Source organism: Epinephelus lanceolatus, chromosome 22 (genome assembly GCF_041903045.1).
Source record: "Epinephelus lanceolatus isolate andai-2023 chromosome 22, ASM4190304v1, whole genome shotgun sequence".
Taxonomy (NCBI): Eukaryota; Metazoa; Chordata; class Actinopteri; order Perciformes; family Serranidae; genus Epinephelus; species Epinephelus lanceolatus.
This window is the reverse complement of record NC_135755.1, coordinates 36,037,728-36,058,647: the sequence shown is the minus strand read 5'-3', so window position 1 is coordinate 36,058,647 and position 20,920 is coordinate 36,037,728. Positions and strand designations below refer to the sequence as shown.

The window sequence follows — 20,920 nt, the reverse complement described above, 5'->3', positions numbered from 1 at the left end:
CTTTCAAGATGCAAATATCTCCATATTGTCCAGCTGACACTTCATCAAACTTTGTATGACAAGACCAGCCACTTCACCTTTGCGCACCCAGATAACTGTAGCCTAATTATGCATGCATTACAGGGCTGTAGTCACCATATACACTGAGGGGGACATGTGTCTCCCCCAATGCCCAAAATGCCCCCTCCCCAATATATAACTGAAACTGAAAAACAACAATAAACTTTGTTTACTGCAAACAAAGTGGCAAATATTATCTCGGAGGACATCATTGCACTTGGCTGACTATTTTTCTATTATCTCAGATGTAAATATTGCATGTTTCTTTCTGATAAAACACATTTTTGACTTGTGAATGAGTCAATGGAATTTCTTGCAATAATGAAAAAATACTGGCAATCATGTCTGCCTGGCACAAACCACATGTTTTGGACAGCTGTGAAGTGACAGAATGTCCCACCATCATGGTTCTTATATTACCAGATTCCAGAGAGTCTCCCCTCTTCATATATGGCAGAATATGCCATTTTCCAACTTGCTATGGTGAGATACATGTAAAAATGTAAGAATTTAGTAACACAGATTTGTTTTTGTCATTGATATAAAAAATAATATAAAATACAGGCACACAGGAGGACATGAAATGATGGCAAATCTGGATAGCCCACATTGTCCTGAAAAAAACACATATAGCATGTGTATGTAGCTTTTATAATGACTGTGATATGAGCTTAAAAGTAAAGGCAGTAAAAATACCCCAAAAACGCTTAGGGCCCATAGGCCCATATGTTAAAAAAACAACAACATTATTTTCTCATACTGTCTGCCTTAAAGGGGAACTACGATGTTTTTTTTTCAACCTGGGCCCTATTTTCCAATCTACTTTTGTCTAAATGAGTGATAGGATGTTCAGTATTTGACATTACTCCAGTATGAAGCTAGGGCTGACCTGCCTGCAGCCTGTGAGTGCGCGCTATATTAAGTAATAGGGCACTCAGACAGCGTCAAACAACGTCAAACGTCAAAACACGTCCACTAATAGTGCATTTTTTTCACACAGATAGGCTCAGATTGTTAGTATAAATATCCGACAACATAATGGAAAGAAGAAATGAACGTCTGTGTTTACCTTTAGCTGGATTCGGACATGTTCCTCTGCCTGTTGCAATTTTAGTATACGTACTACCGAAGTAACACTGCTCCCTCTCTCTCCTCGTCCGCTCTTCAATTTCAATGAGCTACATCCGTGTACTCCATGTTCAAATAAATACGGGCGATCATCAAATTCAAATGGCTCATCCAGATCCAGCTGGTCAAAATTGGGTAAAAATTCAGCCATGAGTACTCCAAACAGAGTAACTCCTCGCGTTTGTAAGGTCACTTGACTTGCCACAACTAACATGTCCAAATTTTTAACAACTTGATCTGGATGGACCGTATTGTATATTGAACACGGAGTACACTTTTTGGGCAGCTTGTACTTAAAGGTCCAGTGTGTAGGATTTAGGGGGATTTTTGGTAGAAATGGAATATAATATTATAACTATGTTTTAAAACTATGTTTAGTGTACAGCACAGGCCAAAAGTTTGGACACACCTTCTCATTCAATGCGTTTTCTTTATTTTCATGACTATTTACATTGTAGATTCTCACTGAAGGCATCAAAACTATGAATGAACACATGTGGAGTTATGTACTTAACAAAAAAAGGTGAAATAACTGAAAACATGTCTTATATTCTAGTTTCTTCAAAATAGCCACCCTTTGCTCTGATTACTGCTTTGCACACTCTTGGCATTCTCTCGATGAGCTTCAAGAGGTAGTCACCTGAAATGGTTTCCACTTCACAGGTGTGCCTTATCAGGGTTGATTGGTGGAATTTCTTGCTTTATCAATGGGGTTGGGACCATCAGTTGTGTTGTGCAGAAGTCAGGTTAATACACAGCCGACAGCCCTATTGGACAACTGTTAAAATTCATATTATGGCAAGAACCAATCAGCTAACTAAAGAAAAACGAGTGGCCATCATTACTTTAAGAAATGAAGGTCAGTCAGTCCGGAAAATTGCAAAAACTTTAAATGTGTCCCCAAGTGGAGTCGCAAAAACCATCAAGCGCTACAACCAAACTGGCACACATGAGGACCGACCCAGGAAAGGAAGACCAAGAGTCACCTCTGCTTCTGAGGATAAGTTCATCTGAGTCACCAGCCTCAGAAATCGCAAGTTAACAGCAGCTCAGATCAGAGACCAGATGAATGCCACACAGAGTTCTAGCAGCAGACCCATCTCTAGAACAACTGAGGAGACTGTGCGAATCAGGCCTTCATGGTCAAATAGCTGCTAGGAAACCACTGCTAAGGAGAGGCAACAAGCAGAAGAGATTTGTTTGGGCCAAGAAACACAAGGAATGGACATTAGACCAGTGGAAATCTGTGCTTTGGGCTGATGAGTCCAAATTTGAGATCTTTGGTTCCAACCGCCATGTCTTTGTGAGACGCAGAAAAGGTGAACGGATGGATTCCACATGCCTGGTTCCCACTGTGAAGCATGGAGGAGGAGGTGTGATGGTGTGGGGCTGTTTTGCTAGTGACACTGTTGGGGATTTATTCAAAATTGAAGGCACACTGAACCAGCATGGCTACCACAGCATCCTGCAGCGACATGCCATCCCATCCGGTTTGCGTTTAGTTGGACGATCATTTATTTTTCAACAGGACAATGACCCCAAACACACCTCCAGGCTGTGTAAGGGCTATTTGACCAAGAAGGAGAGTGATGGAGTGCTGCGGCAGATGACCTGGCCTCCACAGTTACCGGACCTGAACCCAATCGAGATGGTTTGGGGTGAGCTGGACCGCAGAGTGAAGGCAAAGGGGCCAACAAGTGCTAAACACCTCTGGGAACGCCTTCAAGACTGTTGGAAAACCATTTCAGGTGACTATCTCTTGAAGCTCATCAAGAGAATGCCAAGAGTGTGCAAAGCAGTAATCAGAGCAAAGGGTGGCTATTTGAAGAAACTAGAATATAAAACATGTTTTCAGTTATTTCACCTTTTTTTGTTAAGTACATAACTCCACATGTGTTCATTCATAGTTTTGATGCCTTCAGTGAGAATCTACAATGTAAATAGTCATGAAAATAAAGAAAACGCATTGAATGAGAAGGTGTGTTTAAACTTTTGGCCTGTACTGTATAGTCACCTGACACTAAAGCCCAGTTCAGACCAAAGGTTTTGCAATGAGACGAGTTGAAACGGGAAACAACGTGCAATGTGCCGTCTGCAACGTTCTGAAAGCTATTCACACCAGTTCAACAAGATAAGTACTTCCATTCTGATTTCCAGCATAAGCACATACAGCGAGCAGCAGCAGCAACCCACCGTGCAGCACAGCGGGAACAGAGCACCTGCTGCAGCAAGCGAACACACCATCTGGAGCTATTTCACACCGTTGCAACTTTTCTCTTCAATGTTCTAAAACAGTTTTGTGTCGTCACAAATCTTTGGTCTGAACTGGGCTTAAGAATCATGTTGTCATCATCCTAGAATGAGCAGTTCATATGTACACATGGAGCGCGTCCTCTTCCACAGAGTCTGCCATGTTATTTCTGCAATAGCCCAGAACAGACAAATCAAGCACTGGCTCTAGATAGGGGCATTCACATTTTTATTTTAGCCACCATAGTTTCACCAAGTTTCAGTTTCAGAGCAACATAGTTGTGCAGTGGTAACCATTGTCACCTCACAGCAAGAAGGTCCCTGGTTCGAACCTGAGGTGGGGGGTACTAACCCCAGGATGGGGGAGTCATTCTGTGTGGAATTTACATGTTCTCCCCGTGTCAGTGTGGGTTAGGTTAGGTTCACTGGTGACTCTAAATTGTCTGTAGGTGTGAATGGTTGTCTGTCTCTGTGTGTCAGCCCTGTAATAGTCCGGTGACCAGGTTGTACCCTGCATCTCACCAATGTGCTGGGATAGGCTCCAGGCCCCCTGTGACCCCCAACAAGATAAGCGGTTTTGGGGAAAAAAAGGATAAATACATTTACTTCTTCTTTTTGTGTTAAAACAATTAAAATGATGAAATGTAGTGTGTAGTTTAGTCAGACATTTGACTCAGTAATGCCCACTGAAATGTGGCACTATAAGCAACATATCCTCACAGAATGGTTTGTATGATATCCTACAAAAATGCAGACACAACAGTTTGTATGATATCCTATGAATTAGCACCCAACAAATGACGTCACATCCTTAACATATAGTTACATCATGAACATAAAGTTATGGAGGTAACCCTTTGAATAAGCACCCCACAAATGACGTTACATCCTTAACGTACAGTTACATAATCAAAGTTAAAGTTACGGTGGTCAGGTTTAGGTAAGTAAAGTTACTGTGGTAAGGTTTAGGTGCAGGTAACATGGTGAAGACATACCTTAAAATGACTCAAATTTCATTCGAGGGTCACCAAATGCGTCTCCAGGGGGAAAGTCCTGGGGAAAGTCTGTGTTTTTGTAACCCATCCACCACCCCAACCTGCCTCTTTACAGACTGCTCAGGACTGCTTCCTTGCTTACTCCCATCAGCGCATTGGTCACGTGATTACAGCCTTTCAAAATACATGGATATGTACAAATTTGGATGCATTACTTTTCATAGGAAAACCTAGACAATGCAAACCCCCTTAATATATTAAATTCAACAAAGGTGAGTATTCATTAGCTATAAATTCAACTTCTTATTTGTAAGACAAAGATTATTAGGGTTCTAACCCCGAAGGGGTAGAACCCTTCTAAGATTGTAGTGGTTTATTATTATTATTATTATTATTATTATTATTATTATTATTATTATTTTTTGTTGTCTGCCACTTGAGCTCAAATTCCCGTGAGCTGGAATGAGCCAGAAACCTGAAACTTGGCCCAATGATTGGAAATGATGTGCATCAACTTTTATTAAAATATGAGCCCAGTCGGCCACATGGTGGCGCTGTAATTAAGGCTTAAAAATGACTTTTTTGGGAGGCCACGCCCCTCACACCATAAGTCTGATTGACTTGAAATTTGACACACAGGTCCAGCTCAATGTGCTCTACAAAAAAGCCTCTGGGACCATTAAGCTCCGCCTGACTAGATTTTTTGCTAATTTGCATAATTTGAAAAACAGTAAAGTGACATAAACTTTTACAATTTTGACTCCATCAACACCAAATTTGGTACACGGCTTTGGGGGATGACAAGACACATTTCTATTATAAATGAGCCATATTGTTCAAAAAACATGGCCGCCACGGACCAATGAATCTTTGCTGTGGGCGGAGCTTAGAATTGATTGGCCATAACTCCCACACCCTTTGACCTATCATCACCAAACTTGGTGGGTAGTTCCACAATGAGACTTAGAAGCTGCCTACCAAAGCATTTTGAGCTCAGCCTATAGGGGGCGCTATAAATGCCACACATCTGTATCTCAAAGACCATTGGATGGAATTTCACCAAATTTGGTATGCATGCTCTAGGGGTGGCTATTAACTCATATTTTGAGTGCCATGTTGATAGGTGAAAGTGGGCGTGGCCTATTCGTCATTAACCGTCATAATTTGCGTTTTATTAATTTATGACCAGCTGGAAGGACCTAGGGACATGAAACGTGGTACATGGACTATAAATGACATCCAAATACTGCTCAAAAAATTTGGTCCCAATCGGCCTTATGGGGGCGCTATAACATAGAGTGTAAAGCTTGAAAGGCTCTGCCCGCCGCACCACAAGTGCTATTGACTTGAAATTTTACACACACATCCTCCTCTACAAAAAAGCCTCTTGCACCATGAATGCCACCCTTACAGAATTTTTGCTAATTTTAATAATGTTAAAAACAGTAAAATGAATAAGCTTTTGAAATATTTGTGCTATCAACACCAAACTTGGTATGAGGCATCGGGGGACCGAGACACTCATTTCTATTATAAATGAGCAAGATCGGACGAAAAACACGGCTGCCGTCAAGCAAAGTGTCCTTGGAAAGGGCGGGGCTTAGCGAATATCGGCTGTAAAATGTTAACCGTTTTTCCGATCGTCACAAAACTGGGTAAATATCATCAGAAGGGGACCAAGAACACACCCAAAAAAAGATTTTGAGATTGGCACATAGGGGGCGCCACCGTTTTCTCCATTGAAAATGAATTACGGAATCTTCAAAAATCACAAAATTTCAAACGGTAACTACGGATTCATACTTTCAGCTAGAAACTCCATTCAAACTGGAAAATATTCAGCAATTCCTTGACTTTTTACATATGATTCAACTTTTCAATCCCATTCAAACTTTCCAAAATATTCAGCGTTTTCTGAAACTTGGTTATAATGGAAGTCAATGAGAAAATCCTTCAAACTCACTCATCTTCACCCACACTTCACAAACTCATACATTCACGTAGAAACTCCATTCCAACTCTGAAATGTTGACATTGCCATCGACTTTCAGTGACTGATTCATATTTTCCATATCTCTTTTAGTTTTTCTACACCAGCTGTTTAAAAATCATGAAATTTTCAGCTCTTCTCAGAATTTATAATGGGTGTGTATTGCGTGGAATGTTGAGAGTTAGAGTGGGTGATGTCATCGCTAGAGTGCACAGCACCTCTGAAATCATCAAGAAATTTTCTCTTAAACTCGCTGGTGCGGCCACATCGTTCACTCTACATACACAAATTGTACACCAAATTGTAGGAAAAGCCGTTCCGGTCGCAGAGGTGCGACCGCTGAAGAAAATGGATTTAGGGTTTTGGCTGCAGGTGGTCTAAAAGGACAACAAGTCCAACCAACTGCCCCATTCACTTTCAGGATATTAGGTTGTGTCTAAGTACAGCAGGTTTCACAACAGGTTGGCAGAGGCTAGAAATAGGCATCATGGCAGGGTTTACAATTTCTCCATTAGCATTTACTATGGCAACGGAAGTACTCATCAGGGCTTCTAAGTGGGTGGTAGGTGGGGAGAGACGGCAGAATGGGTTGCATCTTCCACCAGTTAGGGCTTACATGGATGACATGACACTGGTGACCACAACAATGCCATGTACAAAGAGGCTACTAGAGAAGGTAAATAAGAACCTCAAGTGGGCCAGCCTAGCCTAGTAAATCTAGAAGCATTTCGATATGTAGAGAGAAGTTAAGTGATAGGAAGTTTGTCATAGATGATGAGGACATCCCAACAATTAGGGAAAAGTCAGTAAAGAGCTTAGGTAGGTGGTACAATGTAGAGTTGAATGATAAGGAACAGGTGGTGAAATTTAGAAAAGATGTGGCTGAAGGATTGGATAGAATAGATAAATCAGAACTTCCAGGAAAGTTGAAGTTGTGGTGTTTGCAATTTGGGCTATATCGTAGGTTAATGTGGCCATTGTCAGTTTATGAAATTCCAATATCTGTTGTGGAGAGAATGGAAAGGTCGGTTAGCTCCTACATTAGGAAGTGGTTGGGCGCTCCTAGGTGTGTAAGTAGTGTTGCATTGTATGGAAAAGGGATACTTCAGCTGCCAGTATCTAGTTTAACAGAGGAATTTAAATGTACCAAGGTCAGGACAGAGCTCTTGTTATCTGGGAGTAAGGACGTGGTAGTTAGGAGTGTGGTTCCAAATCCAACCAAGGGGAGGAAGTGGAACCCAAGATCGGCAGTTCAGGAGGCAGAGGCAGCTCTTAGACATGCAGAGATTGTAGGTAATGTTCAGTTTGGCCGGGGAGGCCTGGGGCTTGGCTCAGGTAAACCGGTATGGAATACAGCAGGCCTCAAAGATAAAAGAAAGCTGGTCGTAGAACAGATACGCAGACAGGAAGAGATAGTAAGGGGTGCAAAGGTAGTGGCCCAGGCTAAACAGGGACAGTGGTTGAATTGGGAAAGTGTAGAGAAGAGGAAGCTTAGTTGGAGGGACCTGTGGAGTATGGAGGAGAATCGTATTAGATTCCTGGTAGGGGCTACATACGATGTGTTACCAACCCCCCAGAACCTAAAACTGTGGGTAAATGAGGACCCATCATGCCCATTGTGTTCACGTACCGCAACTTTAAAGCATATTTTGTCAGGCTGTAAAGTTAGCTTGTCACAAGGCCGATATACATGGCAACATAATCAGGTGTTGAAATGTTTAGCTGCAGGCATCGAAGGGAAACGAAGACAGGTGAATTCAGAAGGTGTTAAGGATAGGGGCTTAGTAATTCAGTTTGTCCGTGAGGGAGAGAAATACAGAAGGGATAAGTTAGTGAGGAGGCAAGGGTGTGGCCGCCTAGAAGATGCTTGTGATTGGGAAATGCAAGTAGATTTAGGGGGAAAGCTTGTTGTTCCTCAGGAAATAGTCTGTACCAGGCAGAGGCCTGACTTAGTGTTGTGGTCAGTGAGTCAACAGATAGTTTATTTCATTGAGCTGACGGTTCCTTGGGAAGACTCAGTGGAAGAAGCCTATGAAAGAAAAAAGCTCAGATATGCAGACTTAGGAGCAGAAGCTGAGCAGCGAGGATGGAAGACTAGGATTTGTCCAGTGGAAGTGGGGTGTAGGGGATTCATAGCAAGATCAACTGTCTCACTCCTGGGGGAACTCGGAGTGCGGGGACAGAATTTGAGGAAGACAGTGAGGGAAATGTCAGATGAAGCAATTAAATGCAGCCAGTTTATCTATTACAGAAGAAATAATGTCAGCTGGGGGCCAGCAGGGGGAACTACTAAGCAGGGCACATAACTCCTTGAGATCAGGTGGAGAGATCCACTTCCTGTCAGGAGAAATCCAGGAAGAGGAAGTATTTAAGTGTGGGAGTGGCCTATTGGAATCCATTGTGTTTGAGGCCATGCGGCAAGGTGAGTGTGCTTGCTGATCCTGTAAGTCCAGTTAGCTCCTTTAACTTTAGCTTATATTGTAGTTATGCTATGTAGTGTGTGAAATAGAGTATGGTGAATGTGACAGGAAAGCTAGTATCAGCATTGCTTCTGCCTGGAGCTCGCATGGAGCCTGGGTTTGGTTGAAGATGGCAGTGCTGTTTGGGCCGAGAAAGCCATGTGTAAGTAAGAAGGAAATCCAGGAAGAGGAAGGTTATTTAAGTGTGGGAGTGGCCTATTTGAATCCATTTTGTTTGAGACCATGCTGCAAAGTGAGTGTGTTTGCTGATCCTGTGAGTTCATTTATCTCCTTTAACTTTAGTTTACATTGTAGTTATGCTATGTAGCGTGTGAAATAGAGTATGGTGAATGTGCTAGTAAAGGTAGTATCAGCATTGCTTCTGCCTGGAGCTCGCATAAACGGAGCCTGGGCTTGGTTGAAGTTGGCAGTGCTGTTTGGGCTGAGATCACTGTCCAGCCTCCTGGAGGTGTCATTGTTGTGAGGGCTCGTCCTGGGGAGGTAGACTGTACAGCCTAACCCGGCGGGGGAGTGTGATAGCCTAACAAGGCTTCCTTCCCTGGGTCTACCTCCTCTGTGGTAGTATAGGTAAGATAAAGGAGGTTGTTCGGTTAGTGTGGGGAGCAGTGAGACCTGGCATTAGGGGAGTGTCTCTGGGACGCCAGAGATCACTGTCTAGCCTCCTGGAGATGTCGTGGGACTAACTAGACGAAACACCGGTGAAAGGAGGTTCCCACCCGATGACCCCAAAGACAAGTTAGTTATCACTGCTCACGGGTCTGTATAGTTAAGCCTTGCCATAATAGCTTATCGTAGGGCTTAGGAGGATTATTCACTGAGTGCTGATTCCTTTTTTTTTTTTTTTTTTTTTTTTTTTTTATTAGAGCACAAACTTCTTGTGTTTATTTGAATTCCATGTTAAGTGAGAGCCCAAATTTCTGGAAGAAAGCAGACCATTCCACTTATGTCCATCATGGCTCTGGCCTCATTTTTCACACCACAGAAATGAAATTTACACCTTTGTGATCCGCATCCTGTCCTCTCGCTCACGGTGTGCTTTTTGTAGCTGTAGCACTTACGGTTTTTCATTAAACAGTTGGAGTTTGAGAGGAACTTTTGGCTCAGTTTCTGCCTTTTCTTGGTGTATTTAAATTTGACTGTGCCATTGCCAACTGGTGATTGGCTGAATCAACTCCAGCCGTTCGGCCAATCGTCTGTGTGTCACAGCGCAGTCAAATTTGAATATTTCAGCAACCTGACTTCTTTGCAGTTAAAGCCTCATCATACAGAGGTAATTACATATGTGTCAGTCTGCCTGTCTGGGTCTGTCTGTCTCTGTCTTTCTGTGTCCATCTTGGACATTTTAGACTGCAGTCTTTTTTAGCTCTTAAGTTAAGCTGTTTTTTCTATCTGTAAGTGGACATACACACAGACAGACAAACAGACTCACACATACACAAATGCGGCGACAGCACGTGAACATACACACATTCAGGCATGCACACACACACAGACACACAGTGATACATTTACTGCTATTAATAATTAGCGTATTGGTATGGGGATACTAGTTGGCAGCGAGCATCAGGCACACTCAAAACTTCATGTGAAATTTTCTAGTTCATTCATTCACTCATTCATTCATTCTTGAAAATGAAAATTTCATTCATGAAAATTTCAAATGCTCTGCAGAGATCAGATGAAGGCCACAGGATTTGTTTAAAGCCAATTTCCCAATTGCATATTTGAACCTAGCAACAGCTTTCTTTTTAGTTTCACTCTCAGGTCCATGCCTTGATTTACCAGCAATAACCCAATTTTTAAAAGCTTCTCTGGCTTGCTGGTGGAGTTCATCCACATACTCATTCCAGCCTGGCCTGAAGCTGTACTTCTTTGCTTTTCTTTGAATGAGTGGTTTACTAGCCTCATTCAGACCCTGCACAATTCTGTCATATAGTACACATAGCTCTTCTTTGTGATTTGGCATACCACAGTTGAAATTATCACACATTATAGCATCATATGGAATTTCAATGTTACCTATGGTCTTCTCAGTCAAGTCATGATAATGTAGCAGGTCGTTCTCTGAGAGTTTAGCCCACTCAATTTTCCCACCATGATTAACCTGATTATCATCCGTGGTCATTGTAGGTAGGTTTTCTACATTGAGCATAATGGAGACAGGCATGTGGTCCATTGTTGCAAACCCATACAAAATCTCAACTTTATCCACACATTCATGGGCATCAGCTGTGCTTACACAATGATCTAGCCAGGATGTTGTATTCCAAGCCTCACTGACATATGTATAGCTATCTGTTGGCAAATGGATCTTACTTGTTAACAAGAGCTTATTATCATGACAAAATTCAACTAGGTATCGGCCAAACACAGACTTCCTATCAGAGATATCTGCATTCAAATCACCCATTACATAAATACGGGTACATTCATTTTCCTCAATAAAAGAGCCAATAAAAGCAAGCTTTTGAAGATATTGGTCCTCGTTACTGGAACATTCATAAGGTGTGTAAACATTCAAAATGATAAGAACATTACCATTATAAGAAACTTTTATTGCAACACACCAGTCTACTCTCAATCTAATCACACTGATCAGAGGGTCATATTTTTTATGCCACATAATGGCCACACCTCCAGGTATTCTGCCTTGAACCAACCCCAAGCTCAAATCTGTGGTTGACTCCCCCACCCCATGGAAGTTACTATGAACAGAGTTAAGCTTGTCCAGGTCCTGTTTAGCAAGAAAAGTTTCTTGTAGACAAAGAATGTCAGTTTCCTCAAGGAGTTTGTCAACAACAAGTCGCTGTGCCTTATCCGCTGCATTGTGTCCTAGACGCAGGCCGCGTGTGTTATATGACACAATTCTCATGAGAAGTAGACAAATCTTATGCATGTCACCCAAGTAAGCAGCGATGGACGAAATGATTACTGCATGTCATTTACCCAAGCTTTCTCTTTACATCATGTTTCTCTCCACTCTCCTTTCTGCTTACATGTATAACTCCTTGTATGTTCACACAGTTGATCCTGGGTTCCAACTCCAATGTAGTTACTCAGTCTTGTTAATCATTAATGATATGGTGCAGATTTTAAGTTTAATACTATTATGGCCAGGACAGTCTGACAGACTGACAAACAGACATTGCAGGTCTCTCTCACTCTGTGAGTTTTGCTAATATTTGATGACTTCCCATCCTACAACATAAGTGAAACAAACATGATGTCAGGACATTTTTTACCCTTGAAGAGGGTGGCACATGTAGGCCTATTTTAGATTTAGTAAAATGCCACAGATTAGCCTATGTTTTTGGAACTTCACCTGGTTGAACAATATGGTAAATAGGCCTACTATCATTTTGATTTCATTTGATTTGGAAACATAAAACATTACATAACATTTTTATAGACTAGTGGTTGTTCAGGTGGGGTTAAGAAAGATAAACACAAAAAGCAATGTTGTAGGAATTGAGCAGAGAGAAAACAATGACATAGAGTACTGGGCCTATCCTATTTGTACCTAGCTAATGCATCTGGGTCTCGTTTCAGTTTGGTTTTTCCGTAATTTGGTTTTGAAAGAGAAAACGGGAAAACGGAAGCACTTCCGTTATTTCGTTTTGTGTCTCAAAACGGAATAACGGGAAAACGGCCGTATTTCCGTAAATCCGTTTTATTTTGAAAACAAAATATCAAACTATCAAAAGGTACACGGACCCTCACTACCACATAATACCACTTCATGCAAATGAAGCTATTATGCCATGTTTGAATAAAAAAGCCTGCATGTGCACATGTTGCTATAGTTATGTGACTTTTGAGGTCACGTGAATATATTTAGAATGATTTGATAATTTGCCACTTAGACCATGGGGAGGAGACCAGCTGAGTAAACTGATCTGTGGATGAGAAACTTGCAACTGAAGAAGTTACCCCCACCCCCCGGCCTAGACACTGGGGAAGGTAGGGAATCTTGAGGTCACCGGATGAGGGAACTTCTGGGTTGAAGATCCAGATTAAGACAGTCTGTATCTTGATGGAGGTGGTGCAGGGGTGGAGGTGGGCTGGGAGTTTTGCTGAAATGACAGCTGGATGACAGCAGAGAGAGAAATTTGACAGCTAATGACGGATTGGTAGAGAACAGGGAGAGGCTGGCAGACTGTGACTTGTTGAAATATGTGAAGAAGGGTGGAGCAAGAGGATAGTGGGAAAACAGAGAAGTGGCTTTGAGGTATACTTAAGGTAAACATTAAAATCCCTATTGAAACTTTGAAATACGCATCAATAGGTAAAATTTCAATTTATGTTTTGATGTTCAAATGGAGTCTCTATGTGAAAGTATACCACAAATGTTATTAGCATGTAGGCTAGCTGAAAACCCGATTTCAAGAAATGTGTGACTTGGAAAGAGTATGTATTGCTTGGAGCTTTCAGGGACAGAGTGGGGAACGTCTTGCACTACGGCAGATGAGGGTCACGGTGGGTGGTGAGGGTCACGGTGGCTGGTTTGGGGCGGAACAGGTTAGAACCCGCAGATTGCCGCTCGCGGCTATATTCTTATTTTTTCACGCATACATTGTAGAGCCTCACTTTGAAGTTAAAGAGACAGTTTATGATTTTGTTGTAGCATTCAGTGGCACCTGTTTCCTCCCTTCCTGATGTATTGACAGCTGGGTTGAGTTTGACACCAGTGAACTGAGAGAAATTTTTGGGATTGGTGGTGATACTGTACACTGTACAGTAACTAAAATCGTTTGTGCTGCTCTCCATTGCTAATTATTATCTTACCCTGGTCACTAACATACACCCATTTCCCAAAGCATTTTATATTATCTATTTGGAATGCCACTATATGAGTTCTGTCCTTTTTTCTCATCACAATAAAATGATCAAATCTCTGTGCCAAGTCAGCCACAGTCCTGGTTGTGTACATCCTGTAAGCCTGATCACAGTGTCATTATTCCTATGTGTGTAGATGCTGGCTTCATGGCCTGGAGCCAGCCGGTCTGACTCGCCTCACTGCTCTGCAGTGTTTACCAACTCTTTTTCACCTTTGACCAGCTCCTCATCAGGTACACATCCTTACATAAAGCTGCTTTGATGCTACTGACGTGTACTACGTGTATTACATTCTCAAAGAACTTAACCATAAAAGCTTGTAAATGTTGTGTTATTGTTATACTGCCCTGTTGACATGACTGTAACAAGCTGTGAGTGTGAGGAAGGCTACTTAGGGTCAGGTTTCTTTCAACCATAAAATGTAAATCTGTTGTGACTCAAAAATATTTCCCTCTTTTTCCAAAATCAAATCAAATCAGATCAAATGCCTTTATTGTCAGTGTACAGCTGTACAATGAAAGTCAAGTGCGACTCCCTTGTGGTAAAAAAAACAAAAAAAAGACAAAAAGACAAGCCTCCCAGAATGCAGCAGTGCAAACAGTTTCCTGGGTGAGAACAGTCCTGGATTATGTTTTCTGCATGGCGCAGGCATTTGGCGCTGTAAATGTCAGACAGTGAGGGAAGCTGTGACCTTAAGATGTCCTGTGCTGACTTCCTAACTCTATCCAGAGCTTTTTTGTCAGCCACGGTGCAGCTTTTAAACCACACCAGGGGCAGGTTCCTCCCTCTTCCTCCTGAAATCACCAACTCCTTTGTTTTAGAGGAATTGAGTTTTTGGACATCATCTCTGTAAGCAGACTCGTCGTTGTTATGAGTCAGTCCTGCCACAGTAGTGTCATCAGCAAACTTGATAATGATGTTGCTGTCGTAGATTTGCGTACAGTCATGGGTGTATAGGGTATATAGCAGAGGACTCAGCACACAGCCCTGGGGGGCCCAAGTGCTGAGGGTCAGGACAGAGGAGTGATGGGACCCCAGCCTGCCTGACTGACTGTGGACAGTCTGTTAAAAAGTCCCTGATCAATCTGCAAGTGTGGTGGCTGACACCCAGACTGTGGAGCTTGGACACCATTCTGCCAGGAAGGATGGTGTTGAATGCAGAACTGAAATCTACAAACAGCATTCTTGCATATGAGCCAGGTTGTTGCAGATGTGTTAACACAGCGTGGAGGGCTGTGTTGATGGCACCTCCTGTCGACCTATTGGTTCTGTATGCAAACTGGTGCTGGTCCAACCTAGGAGGGAGTGAGGAGTTATTGTACTTTAACACCAGCCTTTCAAAGCACTTCATGACAGTGGAGGTAAGAGCCACAGGTCTGTAGTCATTGAGGCAGCTGACAGATGGTTTCTTAGGGATGGGCACAATGGTGGCAGATTTGAAGCATTGGGGGACAGTGCAGGTAGACAGAGAGAGGTTGAAGATGGAAGTAAATACCTCAGTCAGCTGGTCGGAGCAGTCTCTCAATACTCTCCCTGGAATACTGTCAGGACCAGCAGCCTTCCTGGGGTTCACACCACGGAACACTCTCCTGACCTCCTCCGTACTCACAGTGAGTGCCATGTTGTTTGTGGGTGATGGTGGTGTGGACCCAGTCTCTGCCTCAGTCACCTCAAAACGTGCAAAGAAATGGTTGAGCTCCTCGGCCAGGTTACTGCTGGTGCTGGTGGCTGGATCTTTGGTGCCCTTGAAGTTTGTGAGGTGTTGGACGCCCTGCCGGACACGCTGGGGGTCCCCTTCGCTGAAGCGTCCCTCGATTTTCCTCCTGTAGGCTGCTTTTGACTCCTTGATGCCTCTTTTTAGGCTGGATCTGGCAATTCTGTATAATTCCATGTATCCAGACCTGAAGGCTGTGTCCCGGTCCCTCAGCAGCTGCTTGACATCCCTGGTCATCCACGGTTTGTTGTTTTGGTAACATTTGATCTGTTTGTCGACAGTGACATTATCAGTGCAGGTTTGGATGTAAAACAAAACAGTGGATGTATAGTCCGCTAGATCCTCTCAAAGCAGTCCTGCAGTTGTGGGATTGCATCCTCAGGCCAAATCTTTGTATATCTCACTGTGGTCATAGTTTGCTTGATGAGAGGTCTGTATGCCGGGGTGTTTCAGTGAGACATTTTCCAACTGGCAGAAGAAAATCCTTATCCAATGGTTTGTTAGGGACAATTTATTTCCCTTCTCTTTGGCCACCTATTCAGGAAGAAATGGGGTTTATCAGATGAAGCACAGAGCTAGAGTGGGGATGCGGTTAGCCTAGCATAAAGACTTGGGGTATGGAAAAACAGTAAGACTGGCTCTGTTCAAAGTTCAGCAAGTGAGCTTTAGAGATGTTGAAAGGTGTATTTTGGAAATTTGAACAGAGCCATGCTAGCTGTTTCCCCCCTGCTTCCAGTCTTTATGCTAAGCTAGGCAAACTAATCTTTAAAAGCACAACTAGAACTTTGAAATACAGGACTGGAAACTGTAACTTCTAAATTATTGACAGTTAAAAAAAAACATTATCTAACACTACAGAGAAGCTAAATCTAAATACTTATCTTTTATGCCATTTTATAGCCTTGGCTGGAGGCATTATGTTTTCTGGTTGGCTGTCAGTCCCATCCTTGTGAACACAATATCTCAAGAACCCCTCAAGGGAATTTCTTCAAATTTGGCACAAAGGTCCACTTGGACTCAACAATGAACTGATTAGATTTTGGTGGTTACTTACTGCTTACTGCCCTTTATGCGGGCTGGCATGTAGGGCAGCAACAAAGGATCTCCACTCCTGTCTGTTCTGGGCCAGCGTCTTTACGGAACCCCAGGTGTGATGCAGGGCCTTCAGCTCTCCTTCTACCGTCCTGCGCCAGGTGTTCTTGGGTCAGCCTCTTTTACGTTTACCATCTAGTGTCCAGTGAAGGGCAGTTCGGGTGTTGTCCTGCTCTCTACGGATGACATGTCCAATCCATCGCCTTCTCATTAAGGATGGTAGCCATATTTTCCTGCTTACACAGACTGAGAAGATGCTGGTTGGATATGGTTTGGGGCCAGGATATTCTCAGTATCTTCCGTAAGCTTTTGGTGTGAAAGGCTGACAGTTTGTGGAGATCATTTTCTGTTGTTCTCCAACATTCTGAGCTGTATAGCAGGGTGGACAGGACGCAGCTCTGGTACAGTCTTAGCTTGATGTTGGTGCTGTACTGGTGGTTAAGGTTAAGGTCACTGTGGCCTTGTCTGTCTCATGTTTCGTGAATGCGATATCTCAAGAATACCTAAAGGGAACGTACAAATGTTCATTTGGACTCAACCATGAATTGACTGGCTTTCGATGGTCAAAGGTCAAGGTTAGTGCAACCTTGCATCCGTCTCATTCTCGTGAACGCAATATATAAAGGTGTTCCCTTTAAGGACTTTCTTTTAATGTGACACAAATGTCCACTTGGACTGAAAAATAAAGTGATTAGAATTTTGTGGTCCAACGTCAAAGGTCAAGGTCAGTGTGACCTCACAAAATATGTTTTTGGCCATAATTCCTTTGCTAATTATGACAAAACTTCACACAAATGTCTAATAGGATAAAATAATGAATTGCTGACATTTTATATCCCAAAGGTCAAAGGTCAACTTCACTGTGACATCTTAATATTCTGCATAAAACACTTTTCTGGCCATTATTCAATTTCATATCTCAGGAACAGATACTTATTTGGTGACACTCATCTTGGGTGTCCACCTTGAAACTATGCTGATTGTATAGATCTTCTGTGCTGTTGGGGGGACAACGGGTGTGAAGCATCCATGTTTTCATGGATGTAAACTGTGAGAGAAACTTGACTGGTGCACAGAGGCATAGAACCAATTTGCTGGTTAGAACTTCAATCATATGTCATATGTCGTACCATAAATGTTTTCAAAAATCACTAATTGAGCCTTCGATAACTGCAATTAAGACCAGAATTAGAAAGTTAAATAAATCAATTGCTGAGGTGCAGATGCATTAATGGGATGGTTATCTGGTAGTGAAAGAAACCAACAGACAGTGACTCCGCTCTGTTTCCATTGACAGGTTGGAGGAATATCAGAAAGCTACTCCAGCTCTTCAGAAACACATGACTCCCTTGGCTACCACCAAGATCATGACTCTTCAGGGCTGTGGCGGTCTTACAGGTAACAGGCCAGGCACAGCAGGTCCTTTTCTAGTTTTAAATATTGACATTCATAGTATAATAATCTAAATCACTACAAAAACCTTGTACCTCACTACAAATGTAGAGAATATGATAAAAAAAAAAGTCAAAATGCTAACATTAATAAACATTTTCCCAATAAATGCACAAGTTTAAAAAAAGATGCTTCCTAAACTGGCAGTGACTGTGCTATGCTTCCGCAACACTGTGGTCCTGATAACAGCGGTAACTGCCATATGAGCACAGTGCAAAGTTGTGGCAATGAGGTAATCCATGGTACACGCTCATAGGGACTCACATGCACTAATATGCATGTACGGCTGGACCAAATACCGGGGATGGGGGTAAGTCACACATGTGCAAGTCATAAGCAGGTCTCAAGTCATAACTTGATAACTGGTTGGACAAAACCAACATTATGAAGGTGTCACATAAGGCTCTGGGTAAGTGTAACACTATCTCTCTCTATTTACAGAATTTTTACAGACCGAATAATCCATCAATTATTGGAGAAAATAATCAGCATATTAACCCATAATGAAAACAATCATTAGTTAGTAGTTCAAAATGAGCTCCACCTCAACTAACTACAACAGTAAAATCCTGCCTTTATATTAATGCATAAGTCAGAATCGTCTAATGAGATCATACATAGTAGCAGACCAGTGGTGGCTGCTGGTCTTTCAAACAGGGGAAGCTCACTTTAAGTTTACATCATTAAATTTGTCATATTGTAGCGAGGCAGTAACTTAAAAAAGGAACATTTAATTGAAACCGTTTTTCAACCACACTCATGCCATAGAACCACATCAAAACACACCTCAAAGATTTTCAGATGGCTTTACAAATGGTGAAAATGAGCCATATTGCTAATGGAATTAAGGAACTCTGGACGGCACTCTATCAGAAGACTTCACTCGCAAATATCCGCATGGGACTGAGCTTGAAATGCGACAATGCCGGTGTGTTCAGCCTTTTAGACAATTCCTCCAATCATCATGCATACACCGAGCGTCCTCTCCCACCTAACGCTCCATTAGGTCTCAGGAAAGCTGAGCCTCCCTGGAAGTGACGATTTTGTCACTTGACCATCTCGCTTTGCTGCATGGAAAAAACCTGCTCAGCGCTGTCTCATAGGAATGCTTGGAGACTCTGTGTCCACCATGCTGACACAAGAATGTATGACAGGGAGGTCATGTTTGAAAACTGGTGATAAACAGCTGACGTTTGAACATCATAGTCATGATGTTAAACGCATCCTAGCGCATGTTTAGTGCAATGTAAATTCTTATTTTAATGTAAATTCAATAGTGCATATTTGACCATTTCTTCAGTGAAATTTTAGGGGATGTTCAGTCTCCCTTGTTGTCTCAGAGCAATCGCCCCTGTAGCAGACTACAACAGTCACAGGGGATATTTTTACAGTACTTTTACTTATAATATTTTAAGTACATTTTCCTGATTATACTTATATACTCTTACTTAACCAAATTTTAAATGCAGGAATTGGACTTGTAACAGAGTATTTTTACAGGGTGGTATTAGTTACTTTCACTAGAGTAAAGGATGTAAGTACTTTCCCTCCTGCTCAAGCCCTCTGGTCAGTGTGAAAGACTCCACTAACATAACATACCTGATGCTGTGAGAGAGGAGGTGCGATAATAACGCATTGTTAAAATCCCCAAACTCAAGCCAAGCAGGAACAGGAGTCACATGGTGCACGGATGGGCATGACAAGCACAGATACACAGTGAACTTATGTTGGGACAGCAGGCAGGAACAGTTTTTATGCACTGTGGCGGCATCAAAACCTCGTACAAAAAGAGAACCTGAGCATATAAAGTTACCAGCACATGTATCAGCTCTCACAGTAGTGACTGTGTGTATAACAGTCTGGAGCCCGGATGTTTTTTCTATCCCGGCATCGAGCGCAGCTGGTGAAAGAGACTTTTCCTCTGCTGGATTTGTAATTCAAGAATAGAGAACCCAGCTTAATGTGAGTGACTGTAGCCTGTGTGTGTTTATTAATTGGTGCCGGTGTGTGCGCCATTAACTCAGACATAATGATTAGAAACAGGTCTGGTACTTAGCTTTATGGGTATGGGTGGGTGCAGGTTTTCAAAAATGTACCCGTGCAAGAAAAAAACAATTCTTAGATGCATCACGATGTGGACATGGATTATTCAGCATGAATTTGCAGATGTCAATAATTGCTTATCTTATTATTAGTTAATGACGTGATGTTGATGGAACAAAAGAGGCGGAAGTCAACATCAAGGGCAGTGCAGTACCAATCTAGTAATTTATCTTAACAAAAGGCAGCGGTGGCAAGTATGCTTTAATTTAATGTCTAAATATTTCCATTTGGAAGATAAACATGAAGTATACTGTGAATACTTTGTATGCCGTCATCCAGAAACCATTCCCCTCTTTATACAGAGATGGCACTGTAGAGCAATTACAAAGTCCCCTTTTTACACCTCCTTTGCATTTTTACACAGAGCCAAATGACAGCAGCATCATTCTGTTACAGTGTGTGATGTTAGACAGCATACTACCATCGCAGAAGCAAAAGACCCGTGATGGGCATGATGTTTAACACAATAACGTCTGCCTCTAGTATGACATTTAACAAACACTCAGCAGTGCTTTCTAAATAATAATAATAATAACAACAACCACAAGAAAATTTACTTTTTAATCAATTTCAGTTGCCATATACACAGCAGTTTGGGGCTATGTACCTTACTCACGGGCACCTCGGCACTGCCCAGGCTGCAAACTGGCAATTCTCCAGCTACCACTACACATATTTGGTCCAGATGGGGTCTTGAGACGGTGACCCTCCGGTTCACAACATAAGTCCCCATGGAGTGAGCTACTGCCGTCCTAAAACAATGGCATTACATGGAAATATAATTATTTACTGTCTCTGTTATATGGTGGCTGATCTTGTC

At 42.3% G+C, this 20,920-nt stretch overlaps 1 protein-coding gene across 1 annotated transcript in view; it reads left to right on the top strand.

Moving 5' to 3' along the window:
• The window catches only part of spata6l (spermatogenesis associated 6-like), a 49,437-nt gene that overhangs the window by 21,815 nt on the left and 6,702 nt on the right, over positions 1-20,920 (top strand). Inside the window, exon 8 of the mRNA XM_033610203.2 lies at positions 17,843-17,943. Within this exon, the coding sequence (XP_033466094.1) occupies positions 17,843-17,943 (101 nt within the window). The remainder of the gene's footprint in view (positions 1-17,842; positions 17,944-20,920) is intronic.